At 37.3% G+C, this 23,417-nt stretch overlaps 4 protein-coding genes across 4 annotated transcripts; 2 read left to right on the top strand and 2 right to left on the bottom strand.

Annotated features, from left to right (window-relative positions):
• The first annotated feature begins 4,336 nt into the window (after positions 1-4,336).
• Positions 4,337-7,310, top strand: LOC113742869 (stromal cell-derived factor 2-like protein). Its single transcript, XM_072047221.1, has 6 exons — positions 4,337-4,767; positions 5,304-5,444; positions 5,536-5,676; positions 6,578-6,627; positions 6,711-6,840; positions 6,983-7,310. Exons 1-6 carry the CDS (start codon positions 4,669-4,671, stop codon positions 7,076-7,078), a joined length of 657 nt encoding a protein of 218 aa, XP_071903322.1. The 5' UTR covers positions 4,337-4,668; the 3' UTR covers positions 7,079-7,310.
• A 1,537-nt stretch (positions 7,311-8,847) lies between these two features.
• Positions 8,848-11,635, bottom strand: LOC113740290 (small ribosomal subunit protein eS12-like). The gene is made up of 5 exons (XM_027267860.2): positions 11,323-11,635; positions 10,612-10,652; positions 9,751-10,045; positions 9,215-9,280; positions 8,848-9,128 (listed from the first exon to the last, which is right to left on the bottom strand). The coding sequence occupies exons 2-5, from the start codon at positions 10,617-10,619 to the stop codon at positions 9,069-9,071; spliced, it is 429 nt and encodes a 142-aa protein (XP_027123661.1). The 5' UTR covers positions 10,620-10,652; positions 11,323-11,635; the 3' UTR covers positions 8,848-9,068.
• A 2,308-nt stretch (positions 11,636-13,943) lies between these two features.
• LOC113742877 (probable CCR4-associated factor 1 homolog 7) lies at positions 13,944-15,578 on the top strand. Its single transcript, XM_027270890.2, has 2 exons — positions 13,944-14,348; positions 14,491-15,578. The coding sequence occupies exon 2, from the start codon at positions 14,647-14,649 to the stop codon at positions 15,472-15,474; it is 828 nt and encodes a 275-aa protein (XP_027126691.1). The 5' UTR covers positions 13,944-14,348; positions 14,491-14,646; the 3' UTR covers positions 15,475-15,578.
• Positions 15,579-18,128: 2,550 nt separating this feature from the next.
• On the bottom strand, positions 18,129-23,186 carry LOC113742672 (factor of DNA methylation 1-like). The gene is made up of 8 exons (XM_027270568.2): positions 22,971-23,186; positions 20,546-21,449; positions 20,260-20,441; positions 20,087-20,176; positions 19,701-19,982; positions 19,049-19,264; positions 18,597-18,833; positions 18,129-18,393 (listed from the first exon to the last, which is right to left on the bottom strand). The coding sequence occupies exons 2-7, from the start codon at positions 21,447-21,449 to the stop codon at positions 18,606-18,608; spliced, it is 1,902 nt and encodes a 633-aa protein (XP_027126369.1). The 5' UTR covers positions 22,971-23,186; the 3' UTR covers positions 18,129-18,393; positions 18,597-18,605.
• Between the last annotated feature and the right edge of the window lie 231 nt (positions 23,187-23,417).

Here is a 23,417-nt window from a genome sequence, read left to right as displayed (position 1 = left end):
TTCACCAGTTCTTTTTTTTTTTTTTCCCCTTTTGAGAAAACCTTAATTAGCATATTCATAGCAGGTTCTTGAGCGAAATAAATTTAATTATGTTGGCTCATTATTTACACGGACTTGTCATCTCAAGTTAGTTCCAGTCTTCCAGAAAAAAATTCAATGCATAATCTAAGTGCAACAACCTTAGCTAGAAAATTTCAACCATGTTCGGGGAAGTTTCTCTTTGTAGTTACACCTACGCCTAAAGCTCTCCTTCCCCACATTGACTTTGGTCGTGTTCTGAATCCTGAATTTAACAAACTCCCAGTATTTATTAGCTCTTGTTTTTTTTTTTTTTTTTGACAATTAACGTTGTTGGTCAGAGAGGCAAACTAACCAACAAAATTTGTACGAACTACAATTTAGTTCTCAATAATATTTGACTTATAATTAAATTTTTAGAGGGTTTCTTTCCCTCTCTCTGTTTCTTTTAATTTCTTTTTTTTTCCCCTTAACTTTCTTTGTTTTCTTTTCTCCTCTCCTCCCTGGTTCCTCATCCTTCTGTCCATGAAGCAGCATAAATATACCTTAATCTACATAAACGTAAACAAGTAAATTAAAGTCGCTTCTGGTTAATTAACGTAGTGGAAAAATGGCAAATCCAATTTTCATGCACTAATAAATCCACCTTAGCTATCTAGGGAGGGAGCTTAATTTGCGTTGTGGTTGCCAGCTGCCAGTTCGTTTGTGCATTTCTGGCTGATCTAAAGAATTTAATGACAGAATAGATTCCGCATCCTTTAGAAAAGAGGATGGAGAAAGAAGACAACATCAAGAATGAATTTTCAAGTTATACCTTTTTAGAGTTAATCCATCAGGTGGTGCTAAAAAAAAAAAAACATGCATGAGCACTAATTAAAATTAAACTGCTGGGGATTTCAGATCATTAAGGTGCTATTTTAGCAACTTTTCCTTTTCTTCTATAGCATAAGAAATGAAAATGTAAGAGCCATTTTATCCACATGATTACATTTATTAAATGCTAATAAAATGGATCCTCCACCTTTGTATCCTGTTTTTTCCGATTGTGGGAACTGTTTGCTGTTTTCTCTTTTAGGTAATAATAATGGTGGACGCCGACGGACCCCCAATCCTTGAAAAGCTTTTGGGACTTGTAATAATATTAGTCAAACACAAATCGATGTCCACAATCATAAAAAATATACCACCACCATTTCTTGTTTTTCACAAGTAATCTTCATTTACGATAAAAGATAAACGCTTTGTTTACGATACATGTCAATCCTTGGCTGATTTTTTCTTGTGTCTACCTAAAGAACACCTTAAAGGCATATGCGTAGAAATCTAAACTACCTGATTCCGGGATAATATGCTTTCAGTTGTAGACCACCAGCGATAAAATTGTGGAAAGTCAGTAGACTACCTTTCACTTGCTTCCTGGTTTCCCCCCTTTTGTTCCTCCCCTTCTTTCTTCTTTTTTGAGGGTTGGTTTGCCTTTTTCTAGAATGCAAAGAAAGAAGATGTTGTCAATTCAAGAACTTTGAAAATCTTCAATTCCAAACATCATATTTCACTTGCTCCAAACAAAATCAAACTCGCGATCACGAAATCAAAATTAGGTAATGCAGCAAGACGAATTTAGAGTGGCCCATGCAGAACCACTACAAGAATTCTCACTTGCTCAAAACACTATTAAGTTTGTTTGGATAGGAGATTTTCAAAGAAAAATTTTTACTTTTTTTTTTCCATATTTGTTAATTACTGTTTTACATTACATACATCAAATCGTTGCAGTATATGTTTTTTTATATATAAAAGATTCAGAAAATAACAATCCAAATGGGACATTCCACACTGATTATCTTCCTGTACACCTTCAAATTTTATTGTGAAGTTACAGGAAGATGATCTTTTTCATACACCTCATATTGTGGACAAAATGAAGGAAAGCAACATTAAGGAAGTCCATGCGATGCATATCTCCGTCATCCACAAACACGATGAGCAAGACAGTATTACAACAGAAGTGAGGTACGAATTTTTGGATGCAGCAAGAAACAAAATTATATCTGCTTTGCTCTAAATAACAAATCAGTTGAAGGAAGAGAAATAATCGTACCACATTGTCCCCTGCTGGCTTTTCTCTAAATAACAAACCGGTTGAAGTTTTTGTGGCTTGTAGTGATCTTATAAGTCACCAAAACCTAAACTTCTTTTAGTGACTCAATAATCACGTTTGGATTTCACTTCAACATGCCAATAAATGTTTTAACTGTCATGTTTTGCTGGAGCCATAGAAACATGAGGGAATGAATGATACTTCTTATACTTGCTTGTTTCGCCAGAGCATTACGCATATTTCACTGAATTTCTATGTGAAAATCGTATATGCCCGTTAACTTCTTCCAGACTTCAATACAAGCTTCAACACTTAGCTTCCCTGAGCTTGAAGTTCGTGGATTATACCGAGGTTCAATTAATTCCTACTACGATTTCATTCACCAACAGGCATGTCAAAGCATGCAGTAGGAATTAATTGTTCTAGGTGCAATTGCAGTTATACTGGTAAAACTTAAATGTCAAAGCAAGACGAACTGCAATTATACTGATTGCTAGGTGCAATTGTTCTTCCAAGGCATGTCAAAGCAACAATTCCAAGGCATAAGCTTCATCAATTAATTAATTGGAATTCTTTGGACGAGAATTGATAATTAATCTAATCAATTAACATTTCGTAGAAGCCTTGCGTACTAGAAAAATCCATAGCCACACTCTCACACCTATGTACAAATCTTGTTTTCGTGTTCCTTTTGGATGTAGCACAGTAGCTAGCAAAGGACATTCTTGTTAAATGATCTCCTGCTGCTAACCAAGAGGAAACCGGTGAAGTGATCTGTGGCAAAGAGTGAAGATGGAACAAGAATGACAAGAAAATGAAACATTGCGCGGGCCATCTATATATATGGAGTGAAGAGTATCATTACATCATTTCCCTTTCTCGTTCCAGGCTAGAAGGGGCTTTAGAAGCCATCTCTTTCATCTGTAATTAAGGCATTTCTTCCACGTTGGAGAATCCGGCATGCGAGTGGTAGCATATTAGACTCACTTAATGGTACTCAAAAGGAGTTCAAATTAAGATTTCAGTGACTGCTGGTGCATCGAAGCCTGGGTCTTACAAGATAATGAAGCAGCTGAACTTTGCAACAGTTTCAAGAATGTCCACAGCTTCACAGCAACAGGAAGCGGAGAAATTAAAGAGACGGCTACTAGGAGTTCAGATGTTCTCTGATTTTACAACTGTGCTTGGAACGGTTTGTTAGAGCAAGCAGAGGTCCACCGTGCCAGGAGCATAAAGCAGGGACTAGACCTTCAACTTAATTTCCATCAATTACAATACGCGGGGAAAAAAAAATCTGCAAGAAGACGTCAATTTGGACATTAGACCAGCTTGATTCTTCTGCTAGCTCCTTGCCAATAAACCTACTAATTGGTTTGCTTTCCATGTATCTATTGCAGTTCTATGCAAATAAGTTGACGAGCTACGTTCACAACTCACAAGATGCTGCAGATGACAAAAGATTTTTGTGCCTAACTGGCCGTGCATTTTTGGTGCGGGGGGCAGCCAGCAACACTAATCTTGACATCAAAGCCTGGAAGATTATAGACGAGCATTGTGCATGATCCTTGGATGTGCTGTTAATGGCCTACTAATTACCTATCGGGGTTTAGTTTGTGATTGATTGAACTTTTGGCATCAAGGATCATTCTTGTGAATTTTGGTCCTTTTCCATTCTTTGTGGTTTTCTTTAATTATTAAAAAAAAAAATTTTTGGCTAATTTGTTAAACTTCAGTGAGCACTATAATATGCAGCATTGCTACTGGAGACCCAAAATTTATTACGAATAGAATGGGGAAATGAATTTGAACATTTTAAGTAAAATTTTGCTATTACTAATAACCATCTATGTCATGAGCTATATTATGCACCCTTAGAAAAATCAAGGTTCGAGCTTAGTCTCTTTTTTTTTTTATCTACAGTTGAATTAATTTTCTTTTGGAAAACCTTTTCTTTTTAATTCCTATTTTGAAAGTTTTCTTTTAGAAATTTCTAATGCATCGCTGATTAAGGAAATTATTAAAAGCAACAGAAAGAAAAAAAAGTCCACAGTAGCGCGAAGCCAGGGACACGTCAGGTGACTTACTGGTCATCCAATTGTATTTAGCCACGTCACTCGATCTCCACTTGGCGAATTGGAATTCGCCATGATGACTCAGCACGAGTGGCACTGGAAATTTATCATTAGCTCAGTAGGCAAAAGAACTGTAAAAGCAAAAAACAAAAATCAAATCAAAATAAAACAAAAACAAAAAACGATTCCGGTTGCGATTAGCCCCGCCTTCATCTTCATCATTAGGATCTTCCAAGCATCGGAGCCTGTGATTGGAGCTCCGATTTCCATAAAGCTTCAACCGTGGCTCCCTCAGGCAGCCAACAGCAACAAAATCTCTCTCGAAGGAAACCCACTTCCGGGTCATCATCTTCTTCTTCTTCGAATTCGGCTCAACAAATTTCCCCCCCGACTCGAATAGTTTATCGAGAATCGTCTTCCAAGTCCGATCTCAATTTGCCTTTTTGGCAAACTACCTGGTTCATTGGCTTACTTTTACTAATGGCAATCTCGTTTTTCGGTCTCGCCATTTTCCTTTTTCTTACCCTTGACTCCGATTTCACCTCTTCCCCTGTCTCTGCCGCTTCCGAAGGCGTCCAGGTAAACCGAAAGCCCACTTACTACTTCAAATTCGTGGTTTTTGCGTTCCTGTAGTTGCACAGATATGCGGTGCATCTTTGTGTGTGTGCTTTTTCCCCCTATTTGTTGAAACTGTACTCGGAAAGTTGATTTATAGTTGTTTTTGGTTCAAAATTTTGACCTAGTTTTTGCTATTATAGGCATGTGATGGATATAAATTCTAGCGTTTCAGAGGCTTCTAAGCTAAAAGAGGACAGGGAAAGAGGAAATGGAGTTGTTTGTGTAGAATTAGTAATAGCCTTCGACATGTTTGATGAAATGCCTCGACAATCTTTGTTGAAAATCTAGCTGGGTGTCAGTCAAAAATTGCAATTTGGATTTTTTAAAGAGCTGATTAATGAATTAAATTTGATTTTTTTTCCTATTTTATAGTTTGAGGTTTCTATTGTGTGGCGAAAATTAAAAATGGGTGTATGATGCTTTGAGTTCTAATAGTTGTATAATGGGGCTTTGTGCTAAGTCATTCTTATTTTGTTCGGCATCTGTGATTTTGGTAGATTACTTATGGGTCAGTGATCAAGTTGATGCATGAAAGAACAAAGTTTAGGCTGCATTCGCATGATGTACCATATGGCTCTGGTAGTGGGCAGCAGTCCGTCACTGGTTTTCCCAACGTTGATGACTCAAACAGCTATTGGGTATGTTTCTTTTTCTACTATCTATTTTTTCTAGATCATCATAATTTTCTAAGGTTAGGTAAAGGTTAACGTAATTAAACTTGGCTTGTAGATTGTTAGACCTGTACCAGATACCAATGCCCAACAAGGGGATACAATCAAAGGTGGTACCATCATCAAGCTGCAACACATGAGGACCAGAAAATGGTTACATAGCCACTTGCATGCATCCCCCATCTCTGGCAATATGGAGGTCAGCCACCTACTTTTTCTCTGTAGCTTCTCTCGTCCAAGTTGAACATGATGTTTAATGGTTCTTTTTGACGTATAAAGTAGTGGTGTGTCCTTGGCTTTGTTAATGTTGTAAGACTGACTTGTGTAGCTCGAGCTGTTTATGAACTTGTAGAATGTGCAGCTGATCATGTTAGTATCACAATCTCTCATTCACATGTCAAATACAGATGTGTCCCTGAATTGAAGTTATAGGAGTCTTTTCAAGAAACCTCCAGTTTATCTTGTGCAAGAAAGTTCCTAAACTCTTGTTCCATTGGTCTTAATTCACTCATAGTTTACATAACCGGCACTTGATTAAAAAGGCATCCTTTTGGACCTACCTGGAATCAGCCTGCACTTGCTACAAACGGACAAGACTAAAGAGGAAGAACGACTCTGCTTGTAGTAAAGCTCGCATCCTTACCCCAATTCCCAAAAGGAAAAAGACACACAGTGTTTTAAGTTCCTCTGTCTGTGTTTGCTCTAATCTTTCCCTTGAGGTTCCTGTTCTTTTCAATTGGGTAGTCATACTGCCTTGCAGATAACAAGGAATGCTTTTATATTAACTTTATCACTTGTAAAAGCATGGGAGTGAATTCCAAGCAAAACAGGAAAATAGTAGAAGCAAAAGAATGAACTTGAAGAGTAGTTTGACATGACTACAAGTTTTCTGGTTTATTACTTTCAGGCTACAATTTAATCATTTATTTTGAGTCTGATGGATCAACTTAAATTTACAGGGAGCCTGCTTAAAGTTGTACCAATTTAATGTGTCTTATCACAGATGGAGAAATATTTTGTGCTTTAGAATCAGCTCCATTTTGGACTTAGTGTGTTGACACTATAAAGGCTGTAAGTAATCTGTTAAACAAATTTTGCAGGTCAGTTGTTTTGGCAGCGATGGTGAATCTGACACCGGAGACTTTTGGAGGTGATACTTGAGTTCCTTAGATTTTCTATTATATCTTTTTTTTTAAAAATTATTGATATTTAGTCATCATGCTGTATCGGTAGGCTTGAAATTGAGGGAAACGGAAAAAGCTGGAGGCAAGATCAGCGGGTGAGGCTTCGCCATGTAGATACAGGTGGATACCTCCACAGTCATGATAAGAAATACACCCGCATAGCAGGGGGCCAGCAGGAGGTGAGAGCTACATATATTGCAAACTTAGCTCTTTACAAGGATGATTTGTATCTTCATTCTTGCATCTGGAAAATTCCAAAGGCTAAATGCCCCTTCTCCCTTAATCTGCCCTTCCTTGACAGCTTCTTTGCCTATTCTGCAGGTTTGTGGTGTTCGGGAGAAGCGCCCTGATAATGTTTGGTTGGCGGCAGAGGGTGTGTACCTCCCAGTAGCTGAAAGCAAGCATGCATCGTCATGATTTTAGAGTTCTTTGACACTAATATGCCTTAGTTTTTCTGAATTCTTGCGTCTGCACCTCCCTGCCCAAACCTTTTTTAACTTGCTCCGTTTACATGTCATTTAAATGTCTCTTCATTTGCTGTTTTTGTTCCAAATGAGGTTCAGAATTGTAGTTGTATCAGAGGGCCCGTTTTCCTGCAAGTGTTTAAGATTTTGAACCAATATATAGAGTAATGCACTATTAACAATCATGTGGAACTCCAGGAATTTATCGTCCTTTCAAATTTCCGGTGGTGTCAAGTTTGCTGTAGATAAGAATCAAATCATGATTCTGTGCTCTTTTTGAGCTCTCTCTACCATATAATCTTGCATTGTTGAACTCTTTAAGCGCATTACACGCACAGATGTACGCTTGTAATCTTGGTTACTACTTGAGGCTCCCCTTCCGCACTCGTGCGTTTGATCCCAAAGCATTTGTAATTAACGAACGGGGCCGAAGGTTTTCAGTTTGATGCTTCTGGTTTGTATATAGTACATTAACTGCTTACAGAAAGCTAACATGATTAATGCGCGTAAGAATTGCTTCTGGTGAAAGCTAAAATCTACCGTGGAAAACTACCCAAATTCCCTCGTCCAACGTTTATGTTACTGGTTGGAGTAGAAAATTTGAATTTTGTTCCTTCAGCCATTCAAATAAAAAACAATGAACCCTTAGAACTTCATAAACTGCAAGTATTCAAATATTCACTGCATGTCAGAGTCTTTCTATACACTGTTTAATCTTGAACATACAAATAATGCAACAAATAAATCTCTTTCAACTAGTTAGGTGTGAAATACGAACTTCCGAACCCAGTGAGTACCCTCAAGAACCGTGACATATCTTGACATTGATTAGTTAGTCCTGGTCATCGAAGTTGGTGATTTCAGATGCAGAATTCAGGTCCGACTAGCAATTACAGAGGTCGAATTCTGGAAAATACAACATCAATGATGATGATGCACAAGAAGATTGTGTCTTCTTCCGTGTAAACTTGGTTGAAGCCGTATTTTGTTTCGGGGAGATGGTCTTGACTTTTGAGACCTTCCTGAACAATTAATTACTATCTGCATATACACACATACATACACACATATATATATATGTGTGTGTATTTTCCTTTTGGGTGGATCCGTTTTATTTTCTGTTGCCTATAATAACCCGCTTATGGTATTCAGTTGCGCGTATAAATTGCCATCGACTGATGATGCTTAACTGGCTTCATGTTTATCACACTATGGGGAGCCGGCTATATGATCTCATCCTCTAACGGCGAAAAAGAAAGTTTCATTAAGATGTCTAACCCACGGGTTCTGCATATTATTCCTTCCTTCTCTTATTAATTGCTTTGAATCATAGAAATTCTGAAGTGACATACGCATTTCGGTGAAAAAGAAGTAACATACGGAGGCTCGGCAGCATGAAGCACTGAGTGAAGTTCGCTGTAATTCCAACGTAGCACAAGAACACTTTACTGTTCTCTTAATTTAAAAAAAAAAAACTTAAACGCCTAAATTTTCATCTTCCATACCTTAGAGACTTGCTTCTTCAGCGCTAAAACTTCTACAAGGCACTACCAACAACCGATCATATTAAACATTATTACTTCGTTACTGAAAGCAATTAACACCCACCATTCAACCAAAGACATCATCATCACCACGAGAACTAAGGATAGATAATCAACTGCTAGCCTAAGTCGGAAGACTTCTTGTCAAATTCTTCCCCAGACGTATTAAAGACCATGATGATTAAAAACAAGCTGCACTAATAAAGAGCCACAATCTGTAGCAGTGTGAAACATACATAAGAAGCAACTCTTGGCATCTCAATTATCAAAATCTGTTAAGCTCCAAAAAGGTAGTTTGGTTCTCATTGAATAACAAAACTTTTCTAAGAGAAGCTCTTTAACAACAAACTGAAACTAGGCTTTCTGTTTGGAAAAAATCCCAGACAACGTCCAGTTTTTTCAGTGAGATTTCACATATTCTTGAACAATGTGCAGACCCTCCGTTTCCTCTCCGTAATCCTGAAAGCAAAAGAAAATGTTGGGGCTCATATTAAGCATCGTATCTTCACACCAAACACGCAAAAAACATTAGGCTCGTTCTTTACCTTTACAACGACGCAGGAGCAACCCACAACCTTCCTTGCCTTCCCTTCGGAGTCGATCTTGCACAACTGTATACAGAGGGGAAAAACAAGTGAAACTACAGCACCATATCTCACACGATAAAAGTAAAAGACAAGTTTAAGACACATCACAAGTACAAAAAACAAATTTTCCTCTTTCCACATAAAAGGAACAAATCCATCACAAAGTGTCCAATGCCTCAATACTACCTTTCTAACTGATCAGTCCTCAAATGTTCAAATATAATGTTTCCAGCATGTTTTGACCATAAATATGTATAAAAAGCTGAAACAAACAGCCAAGCCTACTTTGCTAACCATGCTTTTTTGTTCCACCAAGAGAATGTGCCTGTATGAGTGCTCTTTGTATGTGCAAGTAGCTTTAAATATTTCAAGATCTTAAAGAACTAAAGCTATAGGATACACAAGTTTATATTCAGGAAGAGTTGTGGGGTGGGAAGGATAATCAAGAAACAAAAAGCATAATCCTCAAAATCCAACAGCATATATTTACTTACACCAGCCCATTCACCAAGAGTCTTGGCACTAGGAACAGAAATCAAGTTCACGTTGTGATCTGCACAAAGTGCTTTGACTAGTTTAACATAGTCTGGCTGGTTGCAGTCCTCAGCCAATACACAGAGCTGAGCAGCATGCTTCTCAATCACTTTTGCACCTTCATGAAGGCCTCTAGCAAGGCCACCATGAGCCAATGATTTTCTCAAGACCAACTGCAAAGCAGTCATGATGTCCATGGGCTCCCCAAGAGCAGGAGCAGGAGCAGGAGTCTCTACAGCAACTGGCTGCTCTTCACTGCAACATAAAAGATACAAAACAAAGAAAATTAAGAAGACAGCATTCTTTATCCGAAATAAGAATTCCGAAATAAGAATGAAAGATAAACAGCCATCCAAACCACAATGAAACCCAGATGCAGGAAAACATAGAGCCAGCAAAAGATAAATAAGAAAAAGAAACAGAAGGAAGGCATAAAATGAATGATTAACCAGCACGGGAAACAAGCTATACTTTCCACTTGACATATTACCATCTAAGCAAAGTTCAAAGAATCAAGATCCTGGTCCTTCAAATGATAATCAGTATCCTAATTTCCATACTGAAAAGTAAAATCATCATCGAGTGCCAAGACAAAACCGAAAAAGGCAGCACTAGTCCAAACTGGTTACGTGCAACAAAACACTTAGAAGAACTAATTAATAGTTTAGATAAGTCCACCAAAATATTGAGAAAAGAAAACAACAAGAGTTAAAAAGTTTAATCAAAAACCCCAACCGAAGACAATCCAGAGCATTTCCCATTAAAGTATGAGCAGAACAGAGGATAAAGAAAAGCCAAACTGAAAAATCATATACACATACCCCGACATTGTTGCCTTCGATTTTTAAACAACGACTAAAACCTGCCAAAACAGAATGTGAAGGAAAGGTAAGATGTAGCATAAAACCTGCACACAGGAAAACTGATCCAAACATCAAAAGAATTACTATGCATCACTTAATGCTTCTAATATATACAGAGTGGTAATAAAAACAGAATAAATCACGCTCTCATGAACGTCTATGTAAAAGAAAAGGAGCATTTCTACTATCCAAAACACAGAAAACAAGTATAGAGCATCCTCTTCATGGGACAAAAACAACTAATTGTAGCACTTGTTTTGGGTTTCTTTCATTTTTTTAAGCTCATTTCAGCAAAAGCGTGTCCAAAATTTTTTTTTTTTTTAAGTTAAAGTTCCAATTCAACAATGTTCAACTAATCTAGCCTTTCATTACAACTTGAAAAGCAAAATCCAAACAGATAAATTTCACAATATGCAATTTCCTCATCTCATGCTTCTGGTCCAGCAAAATAACCTTTCTCCACGAGTTAGTTTCCACTGAATTCCAAAACAACCTCAGCAACCCAAAACATTAAAAAAAAAACCATTGTTTAATAAGCAGCCATCTAACCAATTTAAAAATTCATACTTAAGAGCTTAAAGGCTCTAACTTTAAACACATTTGCAAATCTCATATACGAATAATAATGAATGAAGAGGGAAGGCTAAAGGGAGAGAGTTGGCAACTAACCTGGGATGACGGAGGTTGAGAGAGAGAGAGAGCCGAGGCCGCAGTTGAGAGTCGTGAGAGTGAAAACGGAGACGACGACTGAAACTTTTGCTCTCTTATACGAGAGCCCCAAAACCCTAGCTGCTCACTGAATTTACTGATTTATCCTCCATCTGGTTTAAGTCCAGGCCCGGCCTACCCTGAGGAAATGTTCCAGCCACGTCGCTGTTGGGCCTACTTCGGATATTGCCCCAAATTGCCTGTGATGGGTAGCCTGGAATTCCTTACGGAGTTGGGCTTGATTCGGATATCCTCTGTCGATGCTTCAATTATGCGTAACGAATTATTTTTCAGTCGACAATTTTTATTTAATTATCTTTCTTAAGAACCATAACTACCCAAAAAAAAGAATTTCTTTACCCACCCTTCCTTAATATAGTAATTTCACTTCCATTAAACTATCACTGGATGTTATGCGGAGTAGCTTTTTTTAAAAAAAAAAAAAAGAAAGAAAGAAAGAAAGAAAGAGGTAGATAGGTATATATATGAATGCGTTGAAAGCAAAGTGTTGGGGAAATTGATAGAGAGGAAAGATACAGATTCATCTCCTTTGGTACATGGAATGTATTGCCAATTGCCATGAGCGGTCTTCATCTCAAACAAATCAATAATAATGCATTCATTCATTCATGGCGACTGCTCAATGCTCACGGCAAAAGTGGGGCCTCCACTCTTCACTTTTTTTTGGTGAAGAGACGTCAATGTAGCGTGCATTTGAAGATGATTATACCGTCCCAATCATCACTCCCCTGCACTTATTGCATCAATTTTGTTACTTCAGCTTTACAGATTTTTTTTTTTCTTCGAAAAACTTTAACCACTATGGATATGAATTACTGGTACAGAGTAGCACCACTTCTCTTTCGTTGCCCCCTTCTGATAATGCCTAGCTTTTCATCTGGTCGAGCCACTAAAAAATATTTTATTTACATTCTTATAAACATATTTTTTTGACCACTTTTTATATTCTCGATTACATTATTAAGATAGGGTCGGTTTGGATAGAGTATTCTTTGAAATATTATTTATAATAGTTACTGTAATACTTTTTATGATGTGATGTATATGAGATAAAAAAGTGATTGAAAATATAAAAAGATAAATTGAGGAACGTGTTTATGATTCAAATGAAATATTATTTAAAAAAATAAAAAATCCAAACAAACCTGTCATTATTATTTTCATCTTGTTGTTTGGATAGTGCTTTTATCTCAAATAATATTTCCGCTTGCATCGTAAACACATTTTCCAACTCACCTCTTTATATTCCCAATCACTTTTTTATTTCACATACATCACATCACAAAAAATGCTACAGTAATTATTCCAAATAATATTTTAAATAATACACTATCCAAACAAACCGGTTTAACACAAGTTTCTTTTTTGTCTTTCTCTAACTGAATTTCACCTTCTTTTTTTTTGTCAAACAACTGAATTTCACCTACGCGGTGGAATCTTCCACAAACTTGTACACTAATTGACAGCGAGCGTTGCACTTTAAAATTTCAAAAGTTAATAATATGTCATCATCCTTCACGAATCAGGAACAAGACAGTACCTGATGATCGATCATAGTGCAGTGCGGCAGCAGCTACTACGGCAGGCGCAGGCGCAGGACCAGGTGTTGTTTTCAGATTCACCAAAACCTCTGCTGACTCACTAATTGGGTCGTTTTTTCTACTCAGCTTTTGTAGTGGTACAAATGTCCCACTTAGCAATGCTTCGAGCTAAAAAATCACTGTGCAACTTTTTTGTTTTGTTTTTGGGGCCTCAAGAGTCAACGAAAACGTCCCAAGAAAAATCTGATAGGTAAAAGCCAACCCATTGCCGCCCCGGACGAGGCTTCCATCGCTGACCACACAAATCTCAATCATTAATCTACCCTTACCGGCCTAAATGGTCCCTACCATGGCATCCACGATGAGAATGAGGGAGGTCAGATACAATTTATTTATTTATTCATACACTAATTCCTTACATTTCAAATTAGCTCTAATTAATTATCCTCCTTAACTTTCGCTTCTGCTCCCATCAAAATCAAATCTGTAGAAGAAGTGCCAACTTATTCATTCATTAATTACAGTAACATTAATTAATTATTAATCTGCAATCAGCTGCTGCACAAATCTGATAAAGAGTGCTTTAGTTATGGTTCAATTTATGAGAAACGGTAATGAGGTAAAGGTGCGATTTGCTTAATTTCGAGAGAACAAATGACAAAAATAGAAAGTTCGGAGACATAATACATTTTTTTTTATTATGAAATGCATAATTTGTGATTAGATTGGCCATTAGACCCTAACAAAACCCTTGACTTGTTCAATAATCTTCCATCCATCCATCAAACCATTTTGTCAAACAAAACCCTTGATTCTTTTATTGACTAGTAAAATTCAAATCTTTCCCCTCCACATACTATGCTCCACATCCTATGCAGCCCTCTGTCTCCTCTTTTTCCTCCCAAAAATTTAAAATTAAATTAAATTAATAATGACAATTTTTTTTTTTTTTAAAAAAAAAGCCCTTTACTGGCTGCAGCAGCAACTTTAAGAAATTCAGAGACTCGTTGCAGAAGGTTTGAACAGGGAAGGGGCCCCCCATCCTCGTTCACCCCAAAGCCTCCTCTCACTCTCTCTATGTAGAAAAGAAAAAACAACTCTTCTCTGTTTCTCTTTAAAAAAAAAAAAAGATTAAAAAAAAAATAAAAATATTGGAAAAAAAAAAATTGCCTTTGTTTTCTTGCCCTAATTTACTTAATCTTCTTATCTCTCTTGGCCGCCATACATCTCCCATCTTCAAACCCTAAGACATTTCTCTCTCTCTATTTCTCTCTATAGAGATATATATACATATATTGATATGTATGTATAAAGGAATACATAATTTCGAAAAGAAAAATTATACGTTTCCACGCTCTTATACTTATTAGCTTCCGATCATTGATTCAGAATTCAAAGAAGTTTGGATCTTTAATTGATTGGAGGGTAAGTTTTTCGGAAAGATTTTCTGGCTTTTTTGCTTATCCGGATCCTAATAATTTTTGTTTCTTTTCTGGTTAATTTTTTGTGGGTTTTGATTAATTGTTGTTTTCTGGGCTGATTTTTCTGGGTTTTGACTTTCTTGCAGGTCTGTTGGAGTTGGAGGGTTGTCCAATAGATCGGATTTAGGTTCTGGTAAATCTCAAGGATCTCTGAGGATTATGTTCTTTGAGAGAAATTTTGTGTAGATTTTGATTGAAACAGTTCAAAAAAAGGTTCTGGTTTTTTTTTGTTTTTCCAAGAGATGTCGCTTTTGCCTAAAAGCGAATCGGTTCAAATTCGGGAGGTATGGAATGATAATCTTGAAGAAGAGTTTGCATTGATCCGAGAAATTGTGGATGACTATCCTTATGTAGCTATGGATACCGAGTTTCCTGGTGTTGTTCTTAGGCCCGTGGGAAATTTCAAGAGCAATACTGATTTTCATTATCAAACTTTAAAGGACAATGTAGACTTACTGAAGTTAATCCAATTAGGCCTCACATTTTCGGATGAGAAGGGAAATCTGCCTAAATGTGGAGTGGATAATAAGTATTGCACCTGGCAGTTCAATTTCAGGGAGTTTAACCCGAATGAAGATGTTTTTGCGAATGATTCCATTGAATTGTTGAGGCAGAGTGGGTTTGATTTTGCGAAGAATAACGAAAAGGGTATTGATGCAAAGCATTTCGGGGAGCTATTGATGTCATCCGGGATTGTTTTGAATGATAATGTGTATTGGGTTACATTTCATAGTGGATATGATTTCGGGTATTTGCTTAAGCTCCTCACATGCCAGAACCTGCCGGACACGCAGGCAGAGTTTTTTACATTGATTAATATCTACTTTCCGGTAATATATGATATCAAGCATTTGATGAAGTTCTGCAACAGCCTCCATGGTGGATTAAACAAGCTGGCAGAGCTCTTGGAAGTTGAGAGGGTTGGTGTCTGCCACCAAGCCGGTTCAGATAGCTTGCTCACAGCTTGTACATTCAGGAAGTTGAAAGAGAACTTCTTTAGTGGCTCGCTGGAGAAGTATACTGGTGTCTTGTACGGTCTAGGTGTTGAGAATGGACAGAATGTTCACTGAAAAAAAATAAAAATGTGTGAAAACAAAGAATTGATAGTAGATGTTTATTGTACTCCATGTACTTCTTTGTAAACTTTCCAGATAAAGATGTTTGATTGATGAAATTATCTGTTCGTTTCCGTATATATTGAATGATTTCCTTGGTTTTGTGTTTTCAATCCTCTTCACTTCTTGCTCACTCCCAACATGAGTGGTCTGGATTGATGACTAGAATTAAAAACATTTGGATGGGTGTCCCGCGAGTAATGATAGTTCTCAAGTTTATCAAAACAAGGTCTCATTGATATTAATGATAGTTCTCAAGTTTATCAAAACAAGTTCTCATTGACATTCCAGGGTTCATCATGCACATTTTGGCTGAATCAAATGCTTTTGCTTCGAGACTTTTGTGAGAGGTTGTACAGGTATGTTTTGTATCCGTTTTCTCTTCTTCTTGTACCTTTTCTTTTCCATAATTAATCTGTGTTCTTTTGGTCCTTTCCAGTTTTAACCGTAACCTAGATTTGAATCAATAGTCAATCCGTGGGTGATAGAAACCTGGTAAATCTTTCCACTATTTGGTTTATTGACCAAACAGAAATGTCTTGAGTCACAACTTACCTTAATTCGGGATTTGCGTCATTTATGTCAATAGCATGCTAGTAATTTATTCTTAGAACCGGGCTTCATTGTGAGTTAATGGCTTTCCCAGCTTGTGGTTCACAGATTAGCTTTAAATAGTTTCCACGTTCAAACTCATCTCTTCTTTATTGAGCATGTTGAAGTCATAGTGATAGTTATATTGGTTAGGAATTCCTTTTGTCTTTACTTCCTTGATCATTCCCTTTTGTTTCCAACCAGCATGATCTTCGCATGGTTAAAATCAATATCTCTAGCTGGCTCCTTCGGCTAAATAATATGAATATCCATTTTAAGAAGGATGTCAAAAGTCTGCACAAAGCCATATTAGCACAAGTTCTTTCAAGTGTCAGAAATGAATGATAAGTGCCATTGATGTGCTTCCTGTAATATTCGACTTTGTTTTAACCACTATATTTGCAGGGTTAAAATGTGAATTTCTCTTAATGCTTGGAGATAAATGTTATGAAGTTCCATTTTAAGAAGGATGTTGACAGTCTGCTTAGCATGAGTTCTTTTAAGTGTCAACAACGAAAGAGAGCTGTCCCACTGCTCAAGAACAACGAAAGAAGCTGCTTAGTATGATTGTTCCCAAGTTGCCTTCTTTCATTCACTCAACCATTGACATTTAGTTAAGGGATTCAGAATCGGCATCTTGTTGGTACCATAGACATGAGTCATGCAAGCCTGGATCTTGGATCTATTGTATTTTTGAGTTGTCTGAAGCTTTTTTTTTTTTTTTCCTGCAAATATCAAGTTCAGCATGTCATTGGGTTTGTGGCATTCAAATTTACTACTAACTTGGAACTTAGACTTTCTTCCTGCAAATATCTATTGTTGCCTGTTGATTATTGCTATCTTGTAATTATCAGGCCTATATATGGAGGAAGATTTTTCGTCCAAAATTTTCTCTCTAGGTGAGTACAAATTTCTTTCATCGATTCTTTTTTGTCAAAATTTCTTTCTACCATTCCTCTATTTGTTTTTCCTTCCATTCTTTTCTGTTTGCATTAGTCTGAGGGTGTTTTGTGGTCAGTGTGGGAACCTATGGGAACTGTAGTTGGTGACATAAGGGTTCTAAATTTTTGGGCCAGTCAATCTGGGTAAACATGATCTGTTGGAGAAATGGTTCTATACAGTTACTCTAGCGCACAAGCGCAGACAATGTCTTACTTTTTTGCTACGGATATGCAAGGAATGTCTTACTTTTTTGCTACGGATATGTAAGAATTTCTCTCCCAGCATAGTACCGTGTGTGTACTACATCTGCTAGTAATTCTACTTTTCTACGTCTATTCGACAGTCAGATGTTTGGGGTGGTTATTGACTGGATGAAGTCACCAGGTATTCTGATTTCATTTCCTTGTGCTGGCACTGATTTAGTTTCGTAATCCTTTTCATTTACTTTGTTTTTTCCAGCATATGTAGTTAATAATCTGCAGTGCAGGATGAAGTAGAATGTTTTGTAAAATCAGACGTGCTTCACTGTATTGTGACCCAAATTCTGTTGGAATATTATTGATCCCTAATCATATGATGTTTTGTACTGCCAGAATTAGATTTTCTTCTCAGGTCAAGCGGTGCGAAAATCGGTGCAAAAACTAGCTTTTAAAAGGAAACCTTCAGGCCTAACGAACAATTGGCCCTTACCAACAGTGCTAATGAGCTTTTCTTCTGTTCTTGTTTGTTTGATAATATTAATCGGTGGTTGTAATATTCTTCTCCTTTTGACCACCTCTAAAGTCTTCCTTGTTGCTATGTGATTTTAGAGCCCAACCCAGGAACGAACAGCGTTATTTCACAGAAATAAGCTAACGTGCGCGGAACATGTTGAACTGATTTGCAATTGATTTTTGAAGGTTAAACTATCATTTTTAGGACTCTGTCTGTATAAAACATAATCTACTAAATAACCTGACACTCTAGAATGTGTTTGGGGTGTTGAAGTTGGCGTGGCATCCCAGCAACGATTCCGGATTGAATGGAACAGATGATATGCCAGGCCACCTAAAACAAATATAACGGACAGGCATCAGTTTCCAGAACGGACCATTGCAAAGGAGACCTTTAAGCATGGTCGAATTGATTTTCAAAAGTTTGGCCAGGCCCAATTCGAATGTACAGAATTGTCTTGTTTCAGCAAATATTATTATTATTAGTTTGAACGGTCTTTCCCACAAGAGCGCACAAGGAAAACATATGCCTGCTGAGACTCGTTGTGCTACAGAGGATTATCGTTTCAAACCATGTCCAATCCATGCTGGCTTGTGAGCATTCAATTTGCAAACTTCTCCCGCTAGCCTACAGAAATACAAAAGAGAGAGAGAGAGAGAGAGAGAGAGAGAGAAAGAAGAGCACATCTACATAAGAGAACCCTAGTAGGGTAAGCACAACCACATATATAATTGCCTATCACTTGACAACTGACCCAGCTGTTAACTAGAAGCTAATTGCATGTATCCGAAATCTAGTAAACAGACAGCATACATGGATAAGACGCGTACCTCAACTAATCATCTCTTGCGCTTGAGAGTCTTCAATTGCTTGAAGATGAAACCAATCACCTCCTTCAATGTGGCCTTTCGATCATCTTTGAAGTTCCACAACTCAGAAACTACATATCTACCACTTGAATTGTACTCATCTATGTCCTTCAAGGCCATTGTTACAGTAAGGAAGATATTCTCTCCCCATTCTGACCTTAATTCCCTGAGTTTTTCATCATCCTCATCCAGAATTTTCTGCATTGAGGAATAAATATTACAACATACTGGGAATAAAAGAACCTTTGCCCATATAGATATGGAAGATAAGTGAAACTAAAACATGCTGAAGAGACGTACAACTAGTGGCTTCCGGTATTTACAAGAGGAAGTCAGCCATGAAAGGCATTGAGTGAAAAGATGGGGTGAAAAACAGAAACTGGAGAGAATACAGTGAATGATTTTGGGCCTACCTGGTGATTCTCACTATCGACCCTCACAATTTTAAATGGGTACCAATCAGGATCCTTTAATCTTTCTTGCCATAAGGAGCACAATTCTAGGGCCTTGTAGTCATAATCATCAGGGTATCTCTGCTTGCATTCACCTTCAAAAGTCTTCGGATCAATTTCACCCATTCTCTTAACACCAATATGAGCACGGCCTCTTGTCAGCATCTCACTTAAGCCCTGAAAGCAAAGAACACAACATTGTATTCACATATTTCAACATGTGAACTAATCAGTTTCACGCCATACACGATACGCAAAAGAATATCACTTCTGAATCAGATGTGATCAACTAAGGACCACCCATTGATTAACTCATGCCTAGATTCCTCTCCTACATATAACATACCTTACAGTCATCTTGTTTAGTATCAAAAGAACATCACCAACTTTTCATTCTTTAGATAAAATCAGAGAGGCATTATCAGATAGCCACTACCATTTTGGATGTCCAGTCCATATAAATCAGCAATAATTTTTTAACATGAATCAAGTTCATGTAGAATGGTTCCGATGTTTGCTTTCTGATCCTATACTTCTCATATAGTATCAACCACAACTTCAGTTTTAATGAACTCTATGGAAACTTGAAAGGGAAAAAAGAAAAAGAAAGTACCGATATCAATTCTTTTCGAGCTTCTTGAAGCTCATCATTGCTTTGGCGCTCTTTGGTGACTAAAGTTTGATACAAATCCTCAACAGACTTCATTTCCTCAACTTTCTCGTTCAGTTCCTCAGTCATCTCTTTGATTTTCTTCTGAACAGCAGCATCATCTCCCAAATGTTTCATCACTTCTAATTTACCTCTCAGTTCTTCAATTTCCATTTCCAGCTTCTGCTTTGCATTTAGATCCCTTTCCAGATCCAGAATCTTCTTTAGAGCTTCCTCCTTTTCTCTCTGCATATATAACATCCCAATTTACAAGGAACAATATGAAAAAGAAAGCAAAGTAATAATTAACTCGGAAAAAGGAGCATAAACATGATATTAATCGAACCCACCTTTTGTTCTTCAACTAGTCTCAACACATTTTCATCTGCTTTTCTCTGCTCTACAGACGCCATTTGAAGTGCATTGTTTCTCATGTCATTCTGGAAACCATCAGTTGACACCAATCAGGAAATGTTTCTCACATTATATAAGTGACTGCATTCTAATGTGCAAATGGTATCACCTTTTTCTTCTCCTCATCAAGCTTTTGCCTTTCACGCTCAGTTAAGGCTTCACGCTTGTTCAACTCTTTACTCCAGTAATCAAGTTTTTTCTTCTTGCTATCCAGCTCCGAGTTAAGCTTCTCTTGTTCATCAAGAATCTTTTTAACATGATCGTGAGCAAGCCGTTGCATCTTTCTTCTTTCTGAAAGGAACAAGGAAATTTAAAAAAAAAAAAAACACACATAAACCAAAGTTAATTACAGTAAATCAGTGTGTCTAATAGCATGAAAACATAGGAGGAAAAACCTTCACAGAAAGCACGATGCAGCATGTCTTTCTCCTCCAGCATCCTACTTAAAGATAAGGTCTTCTCATTGTATTTTGTTCTTAACTTATTCAAATTTTCATTTTTCAGGTCAATCTCATTGGTTAAATTAGCCACAACTTTGTTTCTGTCATTCACGGCCTCCTTGACAAGGTCAGCAACAGTTTTAAGTTCTCCAGTATCGCGAAGATACTTTCCAATGGGTCCTTCTGAATAATAATCATCAGCACGTGCAGACCAGCCAAAAATACCTGAAGCAGAGTTAGTTTTCTGATCAATCCATTCTTTCTTGCTATGGTGATCACCTTCAAAGGACTTCTCAAACTCCATTGCATTTCTGAAACCAATCCAATCATTATCAAACTTTACCACAGCTTGTGCAATCTGACACTCATCATCCCAGAAAACTTTAACTTCCAGAGGCTTGTATTTGGAGAATTTATTCAACCAGAATGCACTGCTATCCACAGCTTTCCCACTCTTCGTCTCGTTCAGAATGTTCACCACCACCCCTGTCCAAGGCCAACAATATAACTCATTCTGCTCAGATGTATCAGCAACCGCTGGTGGAGTTACACGTAATGGTTGTGGCTCAGCCTCGTTTACAAGATCAGTCTCCAAATATTCAGCTAAAGCAAGATGCTTTGCCTTCTGTATTGCACTTCTGTTGGCAGAACCTTTACTGACTCCAGAAGCATGTTGTAGAAGGTCCTTGTATTTGTAATCCTGCTTCTTCTTTCCAGCACAGAAAGGGCAACGAAGGGAGCCATTTGGGCCCTTTACTTTGAACTTTCCACTCTTCAATTCTTCTAACGGCTTTTCTTTGTAGTCCTTAATCTCTGAATCACTTATATCTGATTCTTCATCTGAGCAACTGCTACCCATCTAACAATAAACATGAACCAAAAGATGATTTACATAAATCATGTGACCCATAAAGCTTAATATGTTGACATCATTAGCAAAAGTTGTACATATAATTAAATTGCATAAAGTGAAGCAACCAATAAAACCACAAAACATTGGCCTGAAGAATCAAGCTTAAATGAATATAAGCATTAGGAATACAAGGAAATTATAATGATAGAACTGCATGAGAGATCCCAAGGTACTGACTACTGAATTTGATACAATGTGTGATCTATCATAAATTCAGGTGATAAGGTACTCAGATGCAGAATTGAAGTGAACAATGTACTGTTCTTTAAGTTGTAAACTTCCAAATGACGGCAGCGGAATGACAATTGAAATACAGAAGCAATCTTACTAAGCATTTTGAGAGCGCTAAAGCTGTGATAGCACAAACATGCTTAGGTGGAATAGGTCATTTCATTTTGTGAGCCATCATATCCATACTCAAGAAGAATAAAATACGTAATTGTCTGGCCTGTGAAGTCAAGCTTTGTAAATTAGCATGCACAATGAAAAAAAATCAGTTGCAAGCTCATTAAATCCCTGTACATCAATTAGAGTTTAAACAAAGCCACAATGCCCAGCCCACCTCCAATCCTGTCCCTGTCCTCTGTATCAAAAGCAAAGAAACAAAAAGAGGAGCAGAAGTATCTGCAGTTTAACATACCAAATATGTCCAAAAACTGTGAAAAAAGGGGAGAGAGAGGAAAAAAAAAAATTTTAAAAGGGCTACTGGAAAGAAGTATTCTTACATTAGCAAGAATAATAGAAGAAAATTTAAAAAATCACATAAAAATGAAGCTTTCACGACATTGTTACCTGAATGAAAATTAGAGTGTGATGCAGTGGGTAAAGTCGAGCTAATTTACCAATTGAATCCAAAAATACAAGAAGGTTGAGACAAGAACTCTTGATTAAATGGACTAAAGAGTTAGCAGTCTCTACATTATACCCCAATAGCAGAGTTCACAGAGGCAAGACAAATCTCTAGAAAAATCAATTATGCCATATTAGTCAAAAGTGCTCAGACAGGAGCACCTTCTGCTTAATCTCTTTCTTCTGCTTTCTCTGATGGTGGGTAAATATTCTTTTGCTTTCTTCTGCTTTCTCAAAAGTGCTTAATAGTCGAGTGAACAGGAACTAATATTAGAAATTTAGCAAATTTGACAGATACGATAAGAAAAAATGTTGAAAAAAAGGAACCAATTTGATTGAAAAGAGAAAAAAAAAATTTCCAAACAGTACTCCAAGCTAACACTTCAAAAATGTCCCATTACGCAGGTTCAAAAGGAGGATGAAATGATGCCCCGAGAAAAAAAAAATCACATTAAGCAAAGGGGATTAAGTACGGTAAAGCTTACGCAAATGCAGAGCTTTATAGATACTAAAAACAGAAAATAACGCCAGAAAACAGAGCGGAAGCACAAAATTTCCACCACTTTTTTTTTGTCAACAAAAGAAAAAGAAAAATAAAAGGCCTCTACAAAATTTTACCTCAAAAGATGGAGGAGGAGAGACAGAGCGGGGAGTGACCAGTGAAAGACGACAACTGTAAACGATGACCAAATGTATGTGGCTCCACCGTCAGTAACTGCGGCGGCGACCACGAGAATCGCCGGCAGCAATCGCAGGGTTTTTGGAGAGCTAAAATGGTTCCTCAAAACCCTAAGAAGCAGTAAGAAAAAAGGTCAGTAAGAAAAATGGGTTTTGGTTTTGTAGCTATAATAATCCTTCTTAGTACAGTACCAATAGAGAGTATGGACAAGTCACTGGTGGGAGGGAATTTGGTGGGACGCTGAAAAAGTGAAAAAGCTGTAGAGTCACTTCCTCCACTCCACCTTGGAGGTCTGATGAGAATTATCCGGTGTTTCGCAGCAAAAACCACTATGACTAATTGGAACCGTTAATCAAACATCATCATTAGATGAGACACGATTAGAG

Source organism: Coffea arabica, chromosome 4e (assembly GCF_036785885.1).
Source record: "Coffea arabica cultivar ET-39 chromosome 4e, Coffea Arabica ET-39 HiFi, whole genome shotgun sequence".
In the NCBI taxonomy this organism is placed as follows: domain Eukaryota; kingdom Viridiplantae; phylum Streptophyta; class Magnoliopsida; order Gentianales; family Rubiaceae; genus Coffea; species Coffea arabica.
This window is presented reverse-complemented; position numbering and strand designations above follow the sequence as displayed.